The sequence below is a fragment of the Oratosquilla oratoria genome, chromosome 11 (genome assembly GCF_046742065.1).
Source record: "Oratosquilla oratoria isolate Oo_2021 chromosome 11, ASM4674206v1, whole genome shotgun sequence".
Lineage (NCBI taxonomy): Eukaryota > Metazoa > Arthropoda > Malacostraca > Stomatopoda > Squillidae > Oratosquilla > Oratosquilla oratoria.
This window is the reverse complement of record NC_134787.1, coordinates 4,478,817-4,504,502: the sequence shown is the minus strand read 5'-3', so window position 1 is coordinate 4,504,502 and position 25,686 is coordinate 4,478,817. Positions and strand designations below refer to the sequence as shown.

Here is a 25,686-nt window from a genome sequence, read left to right as displayed (position 1 = left end):
CCCTATTGTAGAATTGTCAAGAACTTATAAAATCGAGTCAATCTGTAATGTATCCGAGGAAAAAGAGAGAAGGATAGTAATGAAGAAATTCTAAGAAAAGAACAGAAAAGGGAACCCTCCATTTACATCAGGGGTTCCCAAACTGCGGGTGATTGATTTGCTTGTATCAAAAAAGTAAGCACACCCTTCTCATTAAAATGTATGATAAAATAAATATTTCTAATAAGCATTAATAAACAACGATAAAAAATATTGCTCTCTGCTGTGATTCATCTTTTAAATTTTAAGATAATGTATCTGCGATAAAAAAAAATTGGTACGCTTTCAGAAGGCTCAAAGGAGGGGTCATGGTATGTTTGGTACTACAGAAAGGGGTCACGTACTGGAAAAGAACATAAGAACATAAGAATGAAGGAGACTGCAAGAAACCATAAGGCCTACACTAGGCAGCATAAGCTTGGGAAACAATAAACAACATGAATCAAAATCAAAACATATTGAAATTTTACTCAACTTACGAAACTCGCTATGCGACTAGGCAAACAAACGACTTCTTTAAAACTCAATACAGAACAACCAAAAAAAGCCAATGCTTATCTATTATAGGTGTTAACACATGGAATAAACTGGAAAAGGATTTACCTAAGACAAAATGTTTATCATCATTCAAACGATACTTAAAAAAGTCTTTAATCTATAAGTATTAGTATATTGAACACTTCAGGTCCATTTCATGGTTGTATTCATGGAGAAACTGTCATGCACTGCCCAAGTCTGCCGCTCTTTTTTTTTTCTATTCCAGCAGGTCACGGTGACCCAGATCTGCGCATTAAGCAATTATCGTCCCGTCAACAATCGACCTGACCTCTCACCTCTCACCTGACCCCCACAAGTTGCGATGCTCGCTCGTGCCCCCGATTTCTACGTGAGGTCGGAGTTAGCGGACGTCGTGACGCATGTCATTGTGTGTGTGTATATATGTGTATGCATGTATGTGTGTATATATGTGTGTAGATGTGTATGTACCATACTGACATGTAACAAAAATAAATAAATAAAAATAATTTTTTCCTTAAGGGAGAGCAACTCCCCATAAGCTTTGCTTCTCGCTCTCCCTTTTCAACTACCAATTTTGTAAAAAAAAAAAAATGTATATATGTATGTCTAATTGTATTTAATATTGTTGAATAAACCTATAATAAAAAATAAATAAAAATAATACTGTACATAGATGTTAATAGCATAGCAGGCGTAGCATCGTGGTATGCCTAGAAGTCCTTTTCCTAACTCCGTTTATTCATGTCCCTTTCGGTATGTCGGCTCCACTTACTTGGCGGTGCTGCATTTTTCGCAGTGTTGAGCTTCCTCGCCACTGGAAGAAACATAAGTCAGGTTGTGGATGTGGTTTTTAGCTCAATTAATCTGTTATAGCGTTACCCAGGGGCACAACGAGGAAATGGTAGGATCCTGATTCGTCCTTTTATCACGTTCTCCAATGTCATTCCCCGTGTTTGCCTTTTATCAGGTAAACGACCAAGTTTAAATGAAATATATCGTCCTGGCTAACGCCAGACGATTTGATTCGGCCTTGAGAAACTCCTGGCCGGTCAACGTTGAAAAGTGAAACACCCGACAGAAAAGAAGTCATCCTGAACCATGTGAACCCTAACCGAGAACGAATGTGACAGGGCCGATTTAAAGAAACCAATCGATTTTTTTTTTCTAAAAACCATGTCTATTCTGTTCCTGATTTTAGTTCTTGTTAATATACTGATAATATCTACCATGTGCTTGCTATCGGCGTGTATTGTCCAAAAGAACAGAAATGCTGGTAAACTACAGTCCATTATCTGTTTATTATCTGCATAGTTATTATTTCTGCATTTTGTATATTTTTCTTCATTCTGGAAGCTTGTGGTTATGACTATAATTTGCATATTTCTGTTCATTATCACAGTTTCTGGTACACTGTGGCTTAAGCCCTGACACCTGAGAGAGTAAAAGGGAACACAAGTGTTATGTTTTACTTCTTCCAAGGCATATAACGTGTCAGTTTTATTATATATCGCTTGTCTAATGTTGGAAGAGCACACTATGATACAATATTCCTCACCATCTTTGATCTAGTTTCCTGAACATTCATTCTTCACAGGCATAAGTGTTTTTCTTGTGCTGATACTTTCGTCTCCCCCTTTCAGTTTTCAATTCTATATTTTGTTTTTTCCAATTTGTCTTTGCCATCAATGCTATCAAGTGAGTTTGTGAAGTGTGATTTACACTTTCCATGTGTTCGTTATAAATTACTTATTATTTGTATTTCTCATCTTCACAAGTATTTTTCTTTATTACCAACTCGTTTTTCCTTTCAAGTTCCTCGAATAAGAGTCAGTGACGCCCTTGGTTTCCTATTTTTTCCCTATCTCCATTCACCTGATCATCTATTACTTACTCAAAGGTTACCATCTTAGAAACTAACATATTTTGGATTTTGATGGAAGTCGTGGAATTTTTAATTTCTTCAGTTCATGGAAGCCCTCTACTGCTTGTTCAATGGCATCGTTAAATTCTAGTGGTGCCGTCTCATATTTTATTGATGTTCCCGTCAAATTATTTTTTTCAGTTAAGACTAAGACCGGAAGTAGCGTCGCCTTGTGCATTATTCTGGCTGTCACAAGATTTCATTCAGCAGAAGGATATATATACTCAATACCAAAATATTACTGTGGCCAGCTCGCCGAATGTGGAGGGTATTACAAGTAGATCCGCCACTTTTTGTTCCGATAAAGACGAATATCAATCCGTAGACGATGGGGTATGTTTTACACTTTCTTTGGCTGCAGTCAGGCGATTTTACTCTGCCGAGGGTACACCCCAAGCCATTGATGGGTTATACACTGTCTCACTTTGCCAGCAAAGGACGGAGATCACACATATTCCGCAGTAAGGAATTCTATTAAGCTGAAGAAAACCTTCTTCCCGTCGTTTAAGGGTTAAAACCACATCATGTATCATGTAGGCAATACCCTGTTGCCTAACCATCCTAAGGACACTAAGATAGGCTTCACTTGGAAATTACATGGGATGCACAAATTATACACATTCTCAATAATTACATTTGTTATTCAAACATTTTTTTTCCGGTTTTCCAGTCAACGCGCATGTCAATCGGCAGAGTATCTGGATGATCAGTTGGGTCCTGATTTGATTATAGGTGGGGTTATCACACTGGCCTTTCATGGGCTTCACCAGCGCCGACAGTACCCCTTCCATACGGTGCCGCACACGTAGGCGTCATGGGGAGCGAGTGTATTCGCGAGGCTGCCATATCGGCGTCTTGATTATATTTATTGTAGTCGCCCCTCCATAATGACATTCTTTCTAATTCTTTTGTAATCGCATTTTCTATGGTTATCAAAATTCACGGGTGAAGAGAGAACGATCAATATAAGCGGTGACTATATTTTATGATGCGAGTATTATTACGACACGTCGTACGGCTGGCATTGGCTGCTGCCACCGAGATCTAAGTCCATGACGCCTACGTGTGCGGCACCGTATGGAAGGGGTTAATAGTTCACTCGAGTAAAACGACTTCGGTTACGATATTTTAATTTTCAAATATCTAAATATCAAATTATCTTTCCGTCATATATTGCAAAGTTGAATAAAGAACAAATATATTGTAAACATATATGAATGTTAGACATACTGTTGAGAAGTCTAGTTGGAGGTTGGAGGTAGGATATGGGAGGAAAAAGTGCCCAATGTTGCGGGAGTCTGCATTTGAGAATCTCTTGGACGTAGAGTGCAACAGTACTTATCACGTCAGTAACACTCAATTGCTCTTCAGGTCCCGTCCAGCAAATAAGATGATTGCATGACAACAACTCATCATGTGAACGGTCGTGACTGTGTCGTAGCGTCGTGGGAATACAAAGAAAGAATTAAAAAAAAAAAAAAAAAAAAAAACTGATAGCGCACGCAAAACCCGAGCCAACCATGGTTTGGTTTGGCAGAGCATATGAAGCCGGTTGTCAATAACGTTGTAAATTCGTTTGAACAGAAACTACTTCGGTTACATTTTGTTTTTCGAATCTCTAAATTTCAAATTCCCTGTGTCATATATCAAAAAGCTAAATAACGAACTAAGATAAGTTAAACCTATTTACGAATATTAGAAATTATTGACATGGTTTTCGGGAAGTAAAGATTACATTAAACGAAGTCTTCATACAGTTCAAATTCACAACATTTGACGCGAATCGACCAAATATGGAGTGCGTGTGCGAAGGAACAATCCATTTCCTCTGATGGAGAGGTTGTCTGTTGCCGCAAATTCCTTGCGGTTGATCGCCTATCACCTTAAAGTTACGATAGAAACGCGAGTCGCCTGAGTATTAAAAAAAAATGTCTAACTTTGACCAACAACAACGCGCTAAACCATCTTCGACACCTGAGGCCCACCACATTCTTTGGTGAACAGAATCGTTCGGGGTCAGAGGAAACTGCAAAAGGTGTCATGGGGCGTAGGAATTTTTCGAGGCAACTAATGTCTCAACCCTGGATTTCAACCCCTAGCTTAAGAATTAATTAATTAATGGGTGGTTGAATAAATGGATGGATAAAAGAATGAATAGGTAAAATATATTAATGAATAAATAAATAAACAAATTAATAAATAAATCATTAGATATATAAATAAATGGATCAATGAATAAACAAATAATAAACTAATCAACAGATATATGAACAAATATGTAAATAGATACATAACCAGATAACAAGTAAATCTATAAAGATTAACAAGATGGCGTCAGCCAGGATACAATCTTTACCTTGCATGGTGGTGGTCCAACACACGATGCTGAAGATGAGATGTCGGTGACGGAAGTTCAAACCCGAGACACGCTCCTCCCACAACAGGAATAAAACCATCATCCAAACGTTCACATAATGATCCATTTCTGACAACTTCTATTACCTCCATTTGCAACGACTTAAGTGCTGTCAATCTTAAGAAACAGAAGAACTGTTGCCAGAAATGAAAAGGGCGAAGGCCACATGATGAATTTTGTTCTTCCGCTGAACGCAGCCGATAACACGCGGTCGACGGGTGACAATGGTAACGCCCATTCGACTGGGAAGTGAGGAACACAGGCCGGCACGCTGCAGACGACACCAACAGTTACCAGCAAAATAGACCGACAGTACTTGAGTCAAATATCGTGATGCCTATTACTCACTCAGATGTACAAATAAAAATGTGAATGAAAACAGCAAATAAAGTCTATAACTTTCCACTAATCGTACTTTGTACAGTCCTTTTTCATGATTAACACTTCACTGGGTACAAGTAGATACAGAAAAGAAACTCAAAATTCTATTCACAGATCATAAATTCTGAACTGATTCTAAGATATTTCTACTTATATTTATTTATCTACTTATTTATTTATTTATTTATCTATTTATTTATCTGTCTTAAAAGTCATAAATCAGTCAATGAAATTATACAATTTGATTTTTGCCAGCCTATAGTTTGTCAGTTTTTAATTGAATATAAAAAGCATTACATTGCAAAAACGCACATATCTATACATCTTTCTTAAAATAATGGCATATAAGTACACAAACACACATGCACATACATACATACATCCATACGCAAAATAGAAACTAACGAAGCACAGCGCTTTCGTATATTACAGTACTTTTTGCATTGGATTTAATATACGAAAGCGCTCTGCTTCGTTAGCTTCTTTTACCAAGTGGTCTACTTTGCATAAGTGAACACACGTACCCGTGTTCTTATTAGCATACATATATATAAATATATATATATATATATGTATATGTATATATATATACATATATACATATATATATATATATATATATACATGTATATATATATATATATATATTATATATATGAATAAACCGGGTATATATGTATATATGTGCACATACACACACACACACACACACACACACACACACACACACACACACACACACACACATATATATATATATATATATATGTATATATATATATATACATATACATATATACATATACATATGTATACATATACATATATGTAATATATATACATATATATATATATATACATATACATACATACAAAGGCATTTTTTCCAAGGCTTCCCCCTTCCAAGGGGAAAGCATAAATACACTCCCACCCATTTCATCCCTACATACACTCCACACCCCTCCCACCCTTCCTCTCATCTGAGCACCTCCTGGATGACGGGTCATCCCTGCACCCTGCCCACCGCCCTGGGTCAGAAACATGTCCAACCGCAAAGACACAGAAGTACATCCACAGCAAGGCCGCTTCATTTAATCGGCGACCCCCCCCCCTTGCATATAAGGAGAGGACGGGGAGAAATCCCTTCGGGCTGCGTCAAAAATTACTCATGCATACTACACCCCCACCCGCACCCCCGCCCATTCCTCCTCATGCAATCACAACATCATCCATATACAACCATTCTCCACTCACCTCTGTCTTCCGTCCTCTCCCTTCCTTCCTCAACAGACATTCCCCTCTTCCCCAAAGCCCCCTTCACCCCATCCATCCACCTCATCCTAGGACGTCCCCTCATGTTCACTCCCTCCACATCTGCCTTCCATACCTCTTTTACTAGTCTTTCTTCACTCATTCTTTCCATGTGTCCAAACCATCCTAATATTCTTTCATCAACCCTATCTCCCAAATCCTTTTTCACCCCTGTTCTCCTCCTCACTTCCTCATTTCTCACTCTATCTAGCCTAGTAACCCCCACCATACTTCTCAGACACCTCATCTCAAACACATTCAAACTCCTTCTCTCTTCTTCTCTTATGTTCCACGTTTCTGCCCCATACAGTGCTGTTGGCACAATCACTCCTTCATACAGTCTCCTCTTCGCATCCATTCCCAAATGTCTATTCCTCATTACACTCTTTAAACCACCAAGGCATTTACTCGCTTCTCTCAATCTACATTCTACCTCCACCTTCACTCCACCTTTTCCTGCTACACTTGCACCCAAGTATCTAAAACTATCCACTTCCTCCAGTCGCTCTCCCTTAATGTTCACTTCCAGTCTACTGCCACTTTCACCCCTTGTACATCTCATCACCTTACTTTTACCCACATTTATCTTTAGCTTTCTTCTATCACATACTCTCCCAAACTCTGCCACCAGCTTCCTCAATCCCTCCTCTGACCCTGCCACAAGCGCAGTGTCGTCTGCAAACAACAGCTGGCTCACCTCCCACTTTTCTCCATTTTCTTTAACCATCTCCAATCCCTGACTCACTACCCTAGCATTCACCTCTCGCACCACCCCATCCATGTATAAGTTGAACAGCCAGGGCGACATAACGCATCCTTGACGAAGTCCCACCTTTACTTCAAACCACTCACTCTCTCCATTTCCAATCCTAACACATGCTCTACTACTCACATAAAAACTCTTGACAGCTCCCAAAAGCTTTCCTCCTATCCCATAAATCTGCATAACCTCCCACAGTGCCTTTCTGTCTACCCTATCATAAGCCTTTTCCAGATCCATAAAGCCCAAAAAACATCCTTCCCCTTTCCTATAGCTTTCTCACATATCTGTCTTACCACAAAGATCTGATCTACACAACCTCTACCCGTCCTAAATCCACACTGTTCCTCACCAATTACTCCTTCTGTTCCTCTCCTAATCCTCTCAATTAAGATTCTCCCATAAGCCTTCCCTACTACACTCAACAGGCTAATCCCTCTGAAATTACTACATTCACACTTGTCCCCTTTTCCCTTGTACAGAGGAACTATACAGGCACTACTCCAGTCCTCCGGTACTCTACCCTTTCTCCAGCAAACATTAAATAATCTCACCAACCAGTCCACCATCACTGAACCTCCCTTTTTCAGACATTCTGCATGACATCCATCCAGACCAGGTGCCTTACCTGCTTTCATCATCTTTACAACTGCCTTCACCTCATCCTTCCTTATTTCTCCTCCATTCTCCTCACTCATCACTCTCATTTTCTTCGTATTTCCCACTGCAGCTATCTTTCCCTCCCTATCCTCCTTCACATTCAGCAACTCCCTAAAATATTCTGCCCATCTTCCCCTCACTGCCGTCTCTTCCATTATCAACTCTCCATCTGTACCTTTTACCTTTTCTTCCCTACTTGATTCGCCTCCTCTTCCTCTCTTAATTTCTTTCCAAAACATCTTTTTATTACTTTCAAAATTTTCTGTCATACTCCTACCCCATTTCACATCTGCTCTCCTCTTTGCCTCCTTTACCTTTTGCTTTACTTCTCTTTTCTTTTCTTTGTACGTCTCATATATATATATATTACACACAGGAACACCACAGTCGGAGAAAGAATAAACTTCGAATAAAGAAAAATCCTATATTTCGTCTATCAACTGTAGCCCTCTTCAGGAAAGTACATATGTATATGTATATATATATATATATATATATATATATATATATATGTGTGTGTGTGTGTGTGTGTGTGTGTGTGTGTGTGTTCACTATAAACCCACTATCGGAGAAATAATAACGGAAAATACAGGGAAAACGTTATTATTTCTCCGATAGTGGGTTTATAGTGAACTTTTACAAATGTGTTATAACATGCCAATTTCCAATATATATATATATATATATTTCTGGGGCACAGGTTCTCACGTAGACAATTTTGATTAAAATCAACTGCGCTAATAGATTTAACTATTTTCAGTTGTATCTTAAGTTTAAGGAAGGACTTCCTATCAACTTCATTCAGGTTATGAACGAAATCATCCATGGTGAATGTGAAAAGAAAGGCGCTGGTGAATGCCGATGGTTTCTATTTGATGTGTAATAGCATGTAAAAAACTGTTGACAACGACACCTAAAACTTCGGAGTTTTTTCACCTCGATAAGAGGCTTCCTCAGGGTGAGAAGGACTTCATTGGTGTAGAGGCGATGTTCTAGTCTTGAAGGTCTAGAGGCAAGTTAAGAAGGTGGCTAAGCGAAGTGCTTTTTATACTCGGTCGAACGGTTCAATCGACTCGGTGCGGGTGGAATGCTGGGCTCTGATTGGCTCATGGGACACTTCACCTGATCTCGGGCGGCGAGAGTGACCTCTGTCTGCTACGCAGCTCAAGCGGCTAGGCCCGGGCAGAATGCTAGCTTGCGATTGGCTGCGGGGGTTCTCCCGTGATCTTGTGCTTACCCCGGGCCACATCACAAATATAAACACTAAATGCACATCTAGACTTAACACACTTAAATCAATTGCAGGAACAACATTTGGACATAACAAAGAAACTATTATTACATTATACAAAGCATATGCTCAGTGATGAATTATGTGAGCCCTGCATAGGGCCCTAATCTCACTAAGACACACCACAACATCTGACAGACCATACAAAACAGAGCCCTAAAGACAATTACAGACTGCACAAATACAACACCTACAGACAATCTACACCATGAAACTAAGGTCCTAAAAGTCAAGGATCACCTTGACATGAGAGCCACACAAACACTTGGCACAGCCTCTACAAACACAGCCCACCCACCACACCACATGGCAGAACACCCCTACACACCAAGGAACATCAAAACAACACCCAAAAACTTATATCACACACAAATACTCTCTTCTTTTCCTCCACAACCAACAGACACCAGCTTCCAGAAGTATATCCATGATCACATCACTCACTGCTCCATCAGCAAACTGAAAGACAATACATTGCTGCATGTCAGGCCCCCTGATATCCATCCCTCTGAATCTTCTCCCCCCTGAAAGGACAGAGTTCACATGGCCAGGCTGCAGTGCAGTCATCATCCAGCCTTTCTAAGCTACCAGAAGAGGCTGGATGACCGCATCACAGATAACTGTCCAGGATGCAACACTTCACCCCATACTATACAACACGTTATGGAAGACTGCACTGTACACAATCACACACCCCAGTAACAATATTTATTCTATAAGGGATTTGTGGAAAAAACCCATTCCAGCCATGGTGATCCTCAGGGAAACAGGATTGCTCGGCCAGTGTAGGGAATGACAACAACTGTTTCAAACTGTTGGTTTTATTGGTGGGAGTAAGGCCATGAGTGTATATGGGGTTTGATTGTTTGTAGGCATTTGTTAAGTGTTCTTCCCAACATTTTTGACATATGTCCTGTTCGAGAGACTGACCATTCAATTTGACAACTGGGTGCTTCTTTGATTCATGGTAGTTTGGGGGTAGGCATCACCAATTTAGTGTACAAATTTTTACATATTACACACACATATTTCAATTTCAAAGTTTATTCATTGTTTGTGGAATAAAAGATTATTAGGATCTTCAGTCTTTTATTCAAGATACAAACTTCAAACCAGTACACACCTCCTAACATAGATGTGGGCTAGAGTGAAGTAATGAAAGTAATATAGGTATGAGAAGAAAATCCAGTTTTCTTTCAGCTTCTGGCTCTTAACCACTGAACTTTCACCTCTTAGCACTAAAGATATGGAAGAACTACTTTGGTCTGGAAGAATTTCAACCATGACATAACTGTAGAACCTGAAACAACTGAGAGATAAATATAGTGATGGGAGTATTAGTATTCCATCCGAAATAATCTTTGAGGACACTATCTTGCCAAAGAGATAGAATAAAAAGGTGGTAAAGAAGGTATAGTAGAAGTTAAATGTGATAATCATTCTTTTTTGAGTAAGCATGGGGTCTCAAATAGTAAAAGGTAAGAAGAGAAGAGATGGAGAGGAAAAAATTGAGAGGAGAGTGAGAGAAAAGAGGATAAAGAGGAGTGAAAGAAGAGAAAATGAGAAATAAAAAAAACAAGAAAGAGAAGAGTGATAAAGTACGTGTGACCATGAAAAGGAGGAGAAACATACAAGAAAGGTGAGAAAAATAAATGAAATAATAGTAATGAAATATAAGAAGTAATGTGCCCCTGATAACCTGGGGCCCAATATTGAGAAATTAGGGTTTTGGGTGGGGATTAAAAACACACACACACACACATACATACATGCACACACACTCTCTCTCTCTCTATGGAGTAGTGGTCTAGGAGGGGAACCACCTCGTGTGGTCCGAGTCATCATCTCCGTATCAAATAAGACACACACACACACAAAAAAAAAAAAAAAAAAAATAAAAAAAAAAAAAAAAAAAAAAATAAAAAAAAAAAAAAATAAAAAAAAAAAATAAAAAAAAAAAAAAAAAAAATTCCATACAAATATCAGATATAATACTTTTCTATTGAAAATAAATTATTTTTTATTTCCTCATACCCTAGTAATAAGGGGGATCCATGTTGGGAAATCAGATATTTGGTTTGGGAAAATGAGCAAAATATGTGATTTGCCATAAAAACATGTCTCATTCATTTGAATCAACAAAAACACAGTTGGACAATTATGTCTTTCACTGAAAAAAGAATGCAAATACCAAGTTTTTTACCACCTGGAACCTAACAAGATACGAAATTCACGTTGTCCGATATATTTTGATGTTTTCATACTTTTACTTTGTAGTAGTCGCTTTTTCCATAAACCACTTACCTTGTGTACAACATATTTTTCTTTTTTCAACTTAACCAAGAATTAGACAATATATACATATACCAACAGCTTTTCCCCCTTACAAGGGACGTAACCAAAATTATAAATCCACTCCCACCTATTTCATCCCTACATACTCCACTCCCATTCACAACCTCTCCCTTCCTCTTTTCTTGACGGGTCATCCCTGCATCTTGCCAACTGCCCTGGGTCAGAGGCAATGTAGCAAGACACAGCACATCCACAGCAAGGGCACTTCATTTAATTGGCGACTCCCCCACTCCATCCCCTTATGCAGAAAAAGAGAAGACGAGGAGAAATCCTTTCAGGCTGTGTCAAAATATCATTCACACATACTCCCTCAACCCTCTCCCTTCCATGTATCATAACATCATCCATACACAACCATTCTCCACTCACCCCTATCTTCTGTCTTCTCCCTTCCTTCCTCACCAGATATTCCCCTCTTTACCCCATCCATCCATCTCATCCTTGGTCGCCCACTCATGTTCACTCACTCCATCTATGCCTTCCACACACATTTCACTTATCTATCTTTACTTATTCTTTCCATGCTGCCCAAATCATCCCAATACTCTTTCATCAACCCTATCTCCAAAGAACTCCCTTTCCACCCCTGCTCTCCTCCTTTCTTACTCTATCCAACCTAGTACCCCTACCATTCTTCTCAGACATTTCATCTCAAATACATTTAAACTCTTCCTCTTTTATGTTCCATGTTTCTGTCCCATTAGATAATACATACATATACCAACAGCCTTTTCTTCCTTACAAGGGAGGTAGCCAAAAACTATGGCATAAAATCCACTCCCACCCATTCCATTCCCACATACTACACTCCCATTCACCCCCTCCCTCCCTCTTGGCTCCTCCTAGATAAAGGGACATCCCTGGGGCAGAAACACTGTAGCAAAAACTGGTAAACAACCTTCTGGAGTTTGATTTGTTGATAATGCACACTTTTTCAATTGTGAATAGCTTACTGTATTTGAAATGCTAATGTAATTGGTGGGAATTTAAAGACAATGATTATTCAAATGTAACTGGTTCATTGACAAAAAGCCTCATGACAATATCTTATAAGCTAATCAGGAGCTTGTCAGCTTGTCAGATTAAGGTTAGTTGTATAAGAGGCTAGCCAGGTTTGTCCTTTCATGAATAGTGTGTCCCCTTTCAGACACATTTATATATTTTTTTTAAATTTTTAAATTTCTTTTCTTTGCATTTTCATATTATTCTTGTACTTACTGATACAGATATTCTTTGAATAATCATCCAAATGGCTATTCATGAGCAATTTTTGTCCAGTTAAGTGAGAGAAACAAATACAAAATAAAAGACAAAGATGTGCTGAACTTTTGCCAAGGAGCTCTGATCCATTCATATACATACTCATGGATGGGTCTGACAGTATTTATTTGGAATATTTCAGTTCATTTCTACAGCAATAATGAGGGTCACGACCACATTATGGCACATGTACATTTTTTTTTTTAAACATTGCATTATAAAAAAAACCATGATAATCAAACCCACACTACAGGGGGTTACAAATCTATATATCGATAGATTCGGTGTAACATTGTGAACTGCCCCCTATTAGGAAGCTGAGATAGTGCCCCTTACAATGGACTGTAAAGCTTGAAATTTAATGAACCATGCCCTTGGTCCAACTCACTTGTGGCAGGGTTAAAACCACTGTCACAAGTATACACACAAACACTAGTTATGATAAATTGGAAAGTAGGAGATGGAACCCAATGAATGTTACTTTTTTCCTATATCGTTCAATTAGGTAATACACACAAATAAAAAAATAATATCAGTTAATATAATGGGAAGAACAATTCCATTATAATTGAAGTTGTATTTATGTATATGTATTTACCTAATTGCAATATGCAGGAAAGGAGCAATGCTTGTGTGGTCCCATCTCCTAATCTCCAATTTATCATACCTGGTCTCAAATTCAGTTCCAACTAAGTTTGTACAGTGAGTCCTCCTTATATGGTAATTCTTTATCAAGCAAATTCACAGTTATGGTATTTGGTAATTACTACCCTTGATTCTATTTATGGTAAGACAAATTCACAGATATGGTATACGCTCGCATTTTGTTCACACTGTACCGTAGCGCCACCACAACAATCAGTCTCTTCCCATGTTCGGTATACGGTAATTTCAATTTGCGGTAAGGTTTTCAGGAATGCATATGTACTGTATAACAAGGACTTAATGTATTCTTGATTTCCAATTATCATGTTCAAAATCAAGAATATAGGCTAAGTTGGAACAGTGCATGAATTTGAGGCTAGGTATGATCAATTGGAGAGTAGGAGATGAGATCAAGTGATTGGTGTGCCTTTCCTGTATACGACAATTAGGTAAATACACATACACAAATATATTTTCAATATGGAGCTATTCCTCCTATTACATCAACTAATAATCTTTCTCCTTTAAAAATATGCACAAAATCTGCATTCTTTTCAGATAACAATGACAATTTCTGCAGATATCTCCATCACTATCAAGAAACATACACTGCAGCAGTTGCACTTTGTACCACTGGAGGCAATATGGCGACAAGTGACGCATACATACATATATACACACCAGAAAGCCTTTTCCCCTTACAATGGGGCGGCCAAGTCAAATTATACACATATCCAACATATATTCAAAACCCATTTATTGCCATTCCACTATAACTGCTTCACCCTTCATCAGACATTCCACATGATAATTATCTGACCCAGATGCTTTACCAGCCAACAACAAGTGATATAGTACAATAAATATGAAGTGAATGAGCATTTGTGCAAAAAAATAAATAATGTGAACTGGTAAATAAAAAATAGCATCTGTAGAGAGAGAGAGAGGGGGAGGGGGAGAGAGGGAGAGAGAGATAGGGAGGGAGAGAGAGATTGAGGGAAGGAGAGAGAAGAGAGGAGGGAGAGAGAAGAGAGGGGGGGAGACAGAAGAGAGGGAGGGGAGAGAGAGAGGGGGGGAGAGAGAGAGAGAGAGGGCAAGAGAGAGAGAGGGTGAGAGAGAGTGGAGAGAGAGAGAGAGGGAGGATTATGCAAAGAAAAACAGAGGTGCAACTAGTATCTATATGAGCTGGTGGCCTTTGCATCTTGCATCATGCATTATTATAAAAGACCCTAAGAGAACAATGTATAGGAAGATATAGTTACTCTGAATTTTATAATTACAAATAGCAAATTTGGTGGATCAATAATTTTTAATTTTGCAACACACAAGGGGAAAATCTATTTTAGCCTTGATATAAAACATTCTTACACAATGACCAAGGCATTATGAAATGAATACTATGGTCAACTTATACAAAGACAACTAAAGGTTTTCCATACATTCAAACTTAATTGATATATAAAAAGTTCCATTTGAGACAATTTACAATGTCACATTTTAAAATCTGAACTAAAAAATGTCACTAGTTGAGTGATTACTTTACACTAATATCATGAGTGTCATTTCAGATAATAACAAAAATAACTTTGTTTGTTGACAGTCACTGAATATAGTGCAATCTTAAACCCTCCACTAGGTACTATGACAAACAGCAGACTGTTGTCATGAATATTATAATTCTATATTGCTGTGGGAGACAGTTCACCTGACTTACAGCTGAAGTAAACTGTCTAATATTTGTAACTACAAAATCTGAATAGCTGTAATGATGATATTAAATTCTAAGTCTTAAAATAGTATTACCAAAGTTTAATGAATATCTAATAGTTTATGATTATCAAAATACCCTTAAAAGGTACAGTCACCAAAAGGTGTACTAGTTAATGTATAATAAAAAAAAAAAAAGTATAGCAACAGTACAGATCTGTGCATACATCTCATCTTAACCTCCCATACTTACTAAATGATGAGAACATGGTATTTTGCTAGCATATCACCTGATTTTTTAATAAGTAGTTCAACATTACAACTATTTGTAAGTGCATATATTTGTCTCACTGCTATCACCATAGATTAAGATATAATTTGAGTACAAACACTTACAAACGAGACTAAAAGGCATTCAATACAAAGTAATATTTTTAAGTCAATGAGCTCACATTGTTATACTTTCACAATACCTACATAACAACCTTGAGAATATTTCCATAAGGATATATCCATGAGCATATGGCACTATAGATACAAGTATACAGCAATATATCTACTCTTACACCTCCATACCCATAGGTGCACAGCCATTAATTATATTCATATCAATTCCTTACTGAGTACAAACATCCATTAACCATTTCAGTCCAGAGGATGCCTCTCAGATAAATAAAATTCTGCGATGTCAGCTATGCGATAGAAAATATGCTGCTAAGCAGAACAGGTTGAGACATTTTCAAAACTTTCAAGTAGATCAAATCATTTCATGTCATCACAACAAAAGCTATAACATATGTACTCTTGATCAAGTCAGTATCATTAAGTACAACTCTCAATTTCTAATTTCAAATTTACACTATGCTCCTTCTCCATGTTATCTGATTACTTAATATAGTAATACTATCTATTTATATATCAAAGGTTTTTTCCCCCTTACCAGGGAGATAGCCAAAGTCAAAAGGCACGTACCCACTCCCATCCACCACCAATCCCTCCCTCTCATCTTAGCTCCGTCCACTGCCCTGGGTCAGAAGTATTGCAGAAAGACACAGCACATCCACAGCAAGGGCTCTTCACTTAATCAGTGACCCCCCTCTCCATCTCCTCATGCAGAAAAATAAAAGATGGGGAGAAATCCCTTCAGGCTGCATCAAAATATCATTCACACGTAACCACTCCCTAACTATCCCTAATCTATCTAGACCTACAAAAGGCATTTGACAAAGTACCACACAAGAAATTAATAAGAAAATTGGAAGCAATAGGTAGCATCAGAGATAAACTATTAGAATGGATGGAAGACTTCCTGACTGGGAGAAAAATGAGGGTAGTAATTAGAGACAAATACTTGAAATGAAAAGAAATGACAAGTGGTGTTCCACAAGGGTCGGTGCTGGCTCCAATCATGTTTGTCATATACATAAATGACATGGATGAAGGAGTTGAATGTTATATGAATTGCTTCGCAGATGACGTAAAAATATTTAAGAGGGTAAGAATAAAGGAGGACTGTGATTCATTGCAATCAGACCTGGACAAAATCTGGAGTGCTGGATACCTGGAATAACTTGGATAAAGAAACAGTGTGTGCAAATACTATTCAAGATTTTAAGAAAAAACTTGATGCTGAAAGATACAAAGACGGGTCACCACGAGCATAACTCCCTTCCTGTATAACACAACTAGGTAACCCTTCCTATTCCCCTCCCCTTCCCTTCCTTGCATCACAGTATCATCTATATTCAGCCATTCTCCACTCATCCCTATCTACTGCCTTCTCCCTTCCTTGCTCAACAGACATTCCCTCTTACTCAACACCCCTTTCACATCATCCCTTTATGTTCACTCCATCCACTTCTGCCTTCCACACCTCTTCTACCAATCTTTCTTCACTCATTCTTTCCATGTACCCAAACCATCCCAATATAGTAATACAGTTCATTATAATAAGTGTCACAGGTAAATATCCTATCTTACCATGTAATGAGACTACAACATTGCTACTCAATATATGGGTCACTAGTGTGTATAATGCTGTCATAGCATTAGAATAGTGGTTTATTAGTATATCTACAAAACAGGGACTGTTACTATCTTTAGACTGACCCCAAGATCTCTCTTTATCAACACACAAATACTCCCCCCCCCTTTTTTATACACGGCAGCTGGCTACCTCACTTGTAAGGGGGAAAAGCCCTTATTATAAAGATGGGTAGACAAGACAGCTGACAACTAGTGACTGTTCCTTTCCTCCCTGCAAGCTAGTAACAACAAAACTGACCAACATTAATACAACACAGGTAACAGTCCAAAGTTTCTTCCCAAGTTTATGAAATGGCTCAAGGACTACTATCTACTGTTGTGGGTTTCCAGTTAGTGAAAAATAATAGTAATAATAGTAGAAATTATGATAATAATAATACAATTACCATTAGGTCTTTTTCCCTCATATTTCATCAACCCTATCTCCCAACTCCCTTTCCACCCCCATTCTCCTCATTTCTCACTCTATCCAGCTTAGTAACCCCCATCATACTTCTTAGGCACCTCATCTCAAACACATTTAAACTCCTCCTCTCTTATGTTCCATGTTTCTGCCCCATATAGTGTTGTCGGCACAATTACTCCTTCATACAATCTCCTCTTAGTATCCATTCCCAAATCTCTATTTCTCTTTACACTTTTTAATCCACCAAGGCATTTACTTGCTTCTCTCAATCTACATTCTACTTCCACCCCACTCCCTTTCCTGCCACATTCACACCAAAGTATCTAAAACTATCCACTTCCTCCAGTCTCTCTCCCTTAATACTCACTTCCAGTCTGCTGCCACTTTCTCCCCTTGTACATCTCATCACCTTACTTTTACCCACATTTATCTTCAACTTCCTTCTTACGCACACCTTCCCAAACTCTGTCACTAACTTTCTCAGTCTCTCATCTGATCCTGCCACAAGTGCAGTGTCGTCAGTAATCATACATACATACATATATCAAAGGCTTTTTCCCCCTATGCAGGGGGTAGCCAAAAAGAAAAAGGCATAGAAACCACTCCCACCCATTCCACTCCCCTCCCCCCCTCCCATCTCGGCACCAACAACAGGTTTATCTCCCACTTTTCTCCATTTTTGTTTACCATCTCCAATCTCCTACCCATTACCTGTCGCACCACTCATCCATGTATAAATTGAACAGGCAAGGAGACATAACACATCCCTGACAAACTCCCACCTTTACCTCAAACCACTCACTTTCTCCATTTTTTATTCTAACGCAAGCTCTACTACTCTTGTAAAAAGTCGACTGCTCTTAACAGCTTTCCTCCTATCCCATATATCTGCAATACCTCCCACAGTGCCTTCCTGTCTATCCTGTCATAAGCCTTTCCAAATCCATAACGGCCCAAAAAACATCCTTACCTTTTCCTAAAGCTTTCTCATATACCTGTCTTATCATAAAAATCTGATCCAAGCAATCCCTACCTATCTTAAACTAGCACTGTTCCTCACCAATTACTCCCTCTGTTCCTCTCCTAATCCTCTCAATCAAGACCCTCCCATAAGCCTTCCTAACTACACTTAAACTAATTCCTCTGAAACTATTACACTCACACTTGCCCCCTTTTCCCTTGTAAATAAAGTGGAACTATAAAGGCACTCCTCCAGTCCTCCGGCACTCTTCCCTCTCTTAAAACAAACATTAAATAACCTCACCAGCCAGTACACCATCACTGTACCTCTTTTTTTTTAGACATTCTGCATCACACCCATCTAATCCAGGTGTCTTACCTGCTCTCATTTTAACAACTGCCTTCATCTCATCTTACCTTATTTCTCCTCCATTTTCCTCACTCATCACGGTCATTTTCTTAGCACTTCCCACTGCAACTACCTTTCCCTCCCTATCCTCCTTCACATTTAGCAACTCCCTAAAATACTCTCCCCATCTGTACCTTTTACCTTTTCTTCTCTACCTCTTTCTCAATTTCTTTCCAAATGATGATTTGGTTTAATGTCACAAACTCCCCACTATTGGGAGGCTAGGACAGTGCCTCTTATAGTGGACTTTGTAGTGTTAAATTTAATTAACCATGCCCTTAGTTCAACTCACCCCGAGCAGGGTTCAAATTGTCCCCATCTCAACCTAAGCCACAAGTAATGACGCCCTAATCCACTTGGCCAGGGAGCATCCTCTTTCCAAATATATATATATATATATATATATATATATATACATTTTTATCAACCACAATGCACTTTAATTCTAAGCCATATAGGCGCATGCATATATTGTAACAGTATGCCCAAGGACTCGAACCTATGCGGCGAGAACGTTACCAGTGCCAAGTGACTTAGACCAATACACCATCAAGATATATATATAAATATATATATATATATATATATATACACATACACACTGGTGTAATTTGGCAGCAGGTCTTCTTCTAAACAAGTATTATATTATTAAATGTGATAACAGATTCTGTATTTATTAGTTTTCTGCTTATACTTTCAATCTTCTGGAGCTATGTTATTCAACCTTACTTGCATTACTCTACCAAAAGACATTAATGAGTGTCCAATGGTCTGGTAGCCAAAATTTGGGGGGAAATTATCCTAAAGTAATAACACAATCAGTAACTATTGGATTTAATTCAAAATTTTCATCTTGACATTGGAATATCTTCAGCATTAATGAAAAGTCGGAAGAGTGGAGATGAGTATATATACAGGTGTGGGCTCACAGGGTGCGACACAAATAGGACTATATTGAGTATATTTACATATACACATATATATAGAAAGAATGAGCAAAGAAATACAAACAAAGATGTAGGCAGAGGTGTATGGAATAAACTCGAGGGAAAGACCAAGAACAAGATGGAAGGATGGGAAGAAAAGGGCTTTGAGTGAGAGGAATGTCTGTCAAGCAGGGAAGGAAGAGGGCATGAGTTAGGTGTGCATGGGGAGTAGTTGTTAACAGATGAGAAAATGACATGGCCTGAGGGAAATTCTCTTTGTCTGTTCTGTAAATTTTTTAGTAGATGATGGGGGATGGTTGCTATGTAATGAAGTGGTACTGTTAAAGCAGCTTCAGCTATCACTCTGCTGTGGAGGTTATGTTTCTTGCCACATTGTTTCTGACACAAACACTGGGCATGGGACAGAAATGATCTTTTATTCACAAGGAGCTAAGATAGAAGGGACGACAAATGGGTTTTGGATGGATGTGGAATAAGTCAAGGGTGGGTGGGTGCTTTGACTCAGCTAGTCCCCTATAAAGGGGAAAAGGGCCTTTTTTGATGTGTATGTGTGTGTGTGTGTGTGTGTATATATATATATATATATATATATATACATATATATATATATATACATATATATAAAATGGCCCTTGGGAAAGCGGGGAATGTCTGTTGAGGAAGGAAGGGAGAAGACAAAAGATAGGGGTGAATGGAGAATGGTTGTGTATGGATGATGCTGTGATGCAGGAAAGGGAGTAGGTGGGGGATGGGGGGTGAGGGAATGTGTGTGAAAAAATAATTTGCCGCAGCCCGAAGGGATTTCTCCCCATCTTCTCTTTTTCTGCATGAAGGGTCACCGATTTAATGAAGCGGCCTTGCTGTAGATGTGCTGTGTCTTGCAACACTGCTTCTGACCCAGGGCAATGGGCAAGATGCAGGGATTACCCCATCATCCAGGAGGAGCCAAGATAAGAGGGAGTGAGGTGAATGGGAGTGGAGTATGTGAGAATGGAATGGGTGGGAGTGGATTTTATGCCTGTTTTTTGGTTACCTCCCTTGTTAGGAGGAAAGAGCCTTTGGTATATGTATGTGTGTATATGTATGTGTGTATATATATATATATATATATATATATATATATATATATATATACACATCATATAATAAGGGCTCTTCCTCTTTACAAAGGAGGTAGTTAAAGTCAAAGACATAAATTCACTCCCACCCATTTCATCCCCACCCACTGCACTTCCATTCATCCCCTTCCCTCTTTTCTTGGCTCCTCCTGGATAATGGGTCATCCCTGCATCTTGCCCATTGCCCTGTATGAATATTAATACATATATACATATTTATCACACACACACATAGTATGGAGTGGGAAAGTCAATGCCACTTGGCTATAAATTCACCTTGTCCTATACCAGAAACTGAATATAAGAATACATGCATTTTTAAGTATCAATTTTCCATTTCAGAGTACAATGAATTCATCTACACAACACATACAAATGGTCTGGATGTTATATCTGTCTACTGACCTTTTCCATATATATTATATACATATACACTAAAACAAACACATTTATACATATATACACACTTCTCATCTTAAATAACTTGTCTAGCAAGAACGACTATTACCAATATTTACTGTTAAAATAAAGCTTAAATTCTTTGACCTTGTGTATTCTTTGATAAATTTTTACTATTTGCATTATCTGCTCAAATTCTTTGTTAATACAGTGTATATTTGCATCATACTTTCCAACCAATTTAAAATATTACAGATTGACAATAGTATTGCTCCTTCTTCTTAACTTGATGTGCCACTGTCTTGTGTCTTTTTATCATAATGTGCATAGTTGGGCCTCCCTCCAGCCAACTCAAGGAGATACCTGTCAGGGTTGTCCTTCCATTCCACTGTGTTCAAGTTCACACGACGACATTTCTCGGCTTCTCTTCTCTCTCTTGTTTTTGCCTCCATCTGAAATTCCCTGTAAAACCATTCTTAATCAACACTTGTTACACACACCATGAAAAAACAATACTATTTACTAAAGGCATAATTATGTCCTTTGATATTTTTCCTTATGTAGCCATAATTACCATTCAAATACTTGCATATGTATATGATATACACACCATTATACAGTGGTCAAATTCTTCACTGCCAAACATGTATTTATCATCAAATCACCAATGACTTGTTATTAGTACTTAGTAACATAACACTTTTGTAGAAATATACTCAGTTCAGATATATTACTTACCTGGCCTCTGTGGTACCGCAGCCCCACACCTCAAATGATTTCAATTTGTAGGGGATGTTGCGGTATTTAATTAGTGAGAGATTTACATCTAATGTGAGTGCTCTGCTTTTGGAGTCTGTTCCAACCTGGAGACCAAGCGGAAACCCTCTAGATGTAGTATTGAAGTAGATCAGCTTTGGCCCACCTGTCAATTATTGGATATCATTAATCAACTAATTCAGAGAAACCAAATCTAAACCTAAGATCACCCTACAAGATCAGGTTATCTAATTCACAACAGATTTGAAATTCTAAGAAAAGAAAAAAAAAAATATATATATATATATATATAATTTAATCTATATAACTGAAACATGCACTTTCAAGCAGACTAATATTTAGAACATGATCATACAATTCAACAGTGATATGAAAATTTCTAATAGATTTACCAATTACTTATTGGGCTGTGGACTCATCATAAGTCACCGATTTATTTCATATGGAAAACAGTTCATATAAGTGTACATACCAAAGTCCCTTTTCCCATTTAACATGCCTCTTACCTCAGCACTTTGTCTATTTAGCTACCTATATACCACAGGCTTCTTCCCCCTTATAAGGGAGATAACCAGTCAAGGCACACACCCACTCTCACCCATTCCACTCCCATCCACCATGCTTGTTTCCCTCTCATTTTAGTTCCTTGTGGATGAAGGGTTATCCCTGTCTCCTACAAATATCCTAAAACATCACTTACATTTTCATGATAGAAAGAGGGTACAGCTTTAGCATCTGACTACCATGGAAAAAATTGTCAAATGACTAAGGGTGACTATATACTTACTTTCCACGACTTTATACTCTGGTGTCAACTGAAGACATCTGCAGTCATCTCCTCCCCAAAAATGCTTCGAGTCCTTCCATTCCAGGTCAGAACAGACACAAAACATACGCCCATCTTCAGCTGTTATGAACATCAGGGTGGGTCCATGATAGCTAAACACATGATGCTGGAACCTCGAAACATAAAGATAAATCAATTTACTCATCTTCTCCTACAATATATGAGAACATTATCAACATTTGAAGACTGACTATGAGTAATTTTATGAAGAAGTGGGTCATAATACTTCCTGTATACAGACCACAAAGAATGAGATATTTTTCTCTTCCTTCTCTTATTTGTATCAAAATTATTGCAAAATATACATTAAAAGGATCCCTTTACACAGAGACTGACTACCTCCCTTAAAAGAGGGAAGGTGTGTGTGTGTGTGTATTTACCTAGCTGTATTCTTTTTAATTTCCTTATATTCTTTTTTGGTGTTGGGTGTCCATAGTGTCATGCAGTAAAGGAGAAGACAGGGAGAAATCTCTTCGGGCTGTGTCAAATTATTTCTCACACATACTCCCTCACCCCCCATCCCCCACCCATTCCACCTCATATATCACAGCATCATCCATATACAACCATTCTCCATTCACCCCTGTCTTCAGTCTTCTGTATACTGAATCCAAAACAATTTGGTTTTAGACACAGATCATGTGCCACTACCTTGATTTGCTTTTCCTCGAGGCTAATAGAAATAATGCAAGAAAGGGATGGATGGGCTGATTGTACTTTCCTAGATTTACAAAAGGCATTTGATAAAGTACCATGTGATTTTCTGACATCAAGGTTCATTATCTGGTCCATTATTTCTTTCTGTGTCACAATTATTTCTCTTATTGGGGGGATCTTTCTCCTCTTCCTTCATCCCAGTTGTTATTGTTTTCTTTTGTGAATACAGATTTGAAATGTTTGCTCATAATTTCAGCCATTTCTATATCCCTTGTATATTCTATGTTCCCTTGACATAGTTTTACTATTTCCTGCTTATTTTTTAGTTTATCATTTACGGAATTGCAAACTGGATACTAAAATAATGTATAGATGAACTAATGGACAAAATATATAAGATAATAGATTGCTCACTCAAAGAAGAAAAGGTACTGTAAGACTGGAAAAATGCTAATATTGTGCAAATATATAAAGGGGGGTCAAGGAAAACCTTACAAATCATAGACCAGTCTCCCTTACAAGTACAACAGCTAAAATTTGTTAAAGTCATCAAAAGTAGATGGACTAAACATCTGGAGGAGAACAATATATTAAATCTGAAACAATTCAGTTTTAGAGAGGAAAGATCATGTGCCACAAATTTGATTTGTTTCTATTCAAGTTTAATAAATATGATGCAAGAAAGGGACGGATGGGCAGATTGTGCTTTTCTGGACTTAAAAAAGGTGTTTGAAAAAGTACCACACAAAAAACTATTAAGAAAACTCAAAACAACAGGAGGTATACAAGGAAAATTATTTAAATGGATGGAAGATTTCTTCATGGGAGAAAAATGAGAATGGTGCTCAGAGATAAAAACTCCACTTGAGAAGAAATGATAAGTGGAGTCCCACAAGGTTCAGTATTGGCTCCGATAACATTTGCTATATATGTAAATGACATGGATCAAGGTGTAGAATGTTACATGAACTTCTTTGCAGACAACGCAAATCTACTAAAGAAGGTAAGTACGGAAAAAGATTGTGAATCACTACAGAGACTTGGATAAGGTCTGGAAATGAAGTTAAAATTGGAAACTGAACTTCAACATTAAGAAATGTAGTATAATGGAATTTGGAAAAGTAAAAAAAGAATTTCAGGACAATATAAAATCAGGGTAAAGGAAATAAAGAAAGTTGGTTCTGAAAAGGACCTAGGAGTAATTATTACCAGACAAGCAGATAAACAAAATAGTTGGAGAAACCTACAAATTAATAATATCAATAAAGGTGGCTTTTAATTGGATGGGGTAATGGTAAAAAAAGTACTAGTCACACTGATAAGACCAAGATTGGAGTACACTGCGACACTATGGACACCTAGTACAAAAAAGAATGTAAAGAATATAGAAATAATTCAGAGAGCAACAACAAAGATGGCACCAACATTTTCAAAATTGACATATGAGCAAAGATTGTCAAATTGGAACTACCAACCCTGGAACAAAAAAGAGAAAGAGGAGATCTATTGGCCATTTACAGAATCATGAGAGGCATGGAAGTCTTTGACAAAGAAGACCTATTAAAATGGGATAGAAGAAAAACAAGGGGACATGAAAAGAAACTCAAAAAGGATAGTTATAGAAGAGATCTGGAAAAAAAAGAGCTTTCTACACAGAGTGGTGGATGTCTGGAACAAATTGGACAAAACAGTAGTGTGAGCAAACACCATACAAGAATTTAAGAACAAACTAGATGTTGTGAGATACAAAGGTCACTACAAGCATAGCTCCCCTTCCTGTACAATACTAGGTAAATACCTAGATAAAGGGAGAAAGAGATATATAGAAATTGAGGATGAATTATGTAAGTTACTC

The 25,686-nt window shown here is 37.9% G+C and overlaps 2 protein-coding genes across 2 annotated transcripts in view; both read right to left on the bottom strand.

The window, feature by feature from the left end:
- LOC143029440 (uncharacterized) overlaps window positions 1-5,096 on the bottom strand; it is a 24,378-nt gene extending 19,282 nt beyond the window's left edge. The window contains exon 1 of the mRNA XM_076192086.1: window positions 4,836-5,096. The gene's annotated coding sequence lies outside the window, so the exon portion shown is untranslated. The remainder of the gene's footprint in view (window positions 1-4,835) is intronic.
- A 6,142-nt stretch (window positions 5,097-11,238) lies between these two features.
- The window catches only part of LOC143029577 (uncharacterized), a 30,219-nt gene continuing 15,771 nt past the window's right edge, over window positions 11,239-25,686 (bottom strand). The window contains exons 8-10 of the mRNA XM_076192262.1: window positions 23,115-23,287; window positions 22,289-22,472; window positions 11,239-22,012 (exon numbers count right to left, since the gene is read on the bottom strand). Of these exons, the coding sequence (XP_076048377.1) occupies window positions 21,832-22,012; window positions 22,289-22,472; window positions 23,115-23,287 (538 nt within the window). The 3' untranslated portion in view covers window positions 11,239-21,831. The remainder of the gene's footprint in view (window positions 22,013-22,288; window positions 22,473-23,114; window positions 23,288-25,686) is intronic.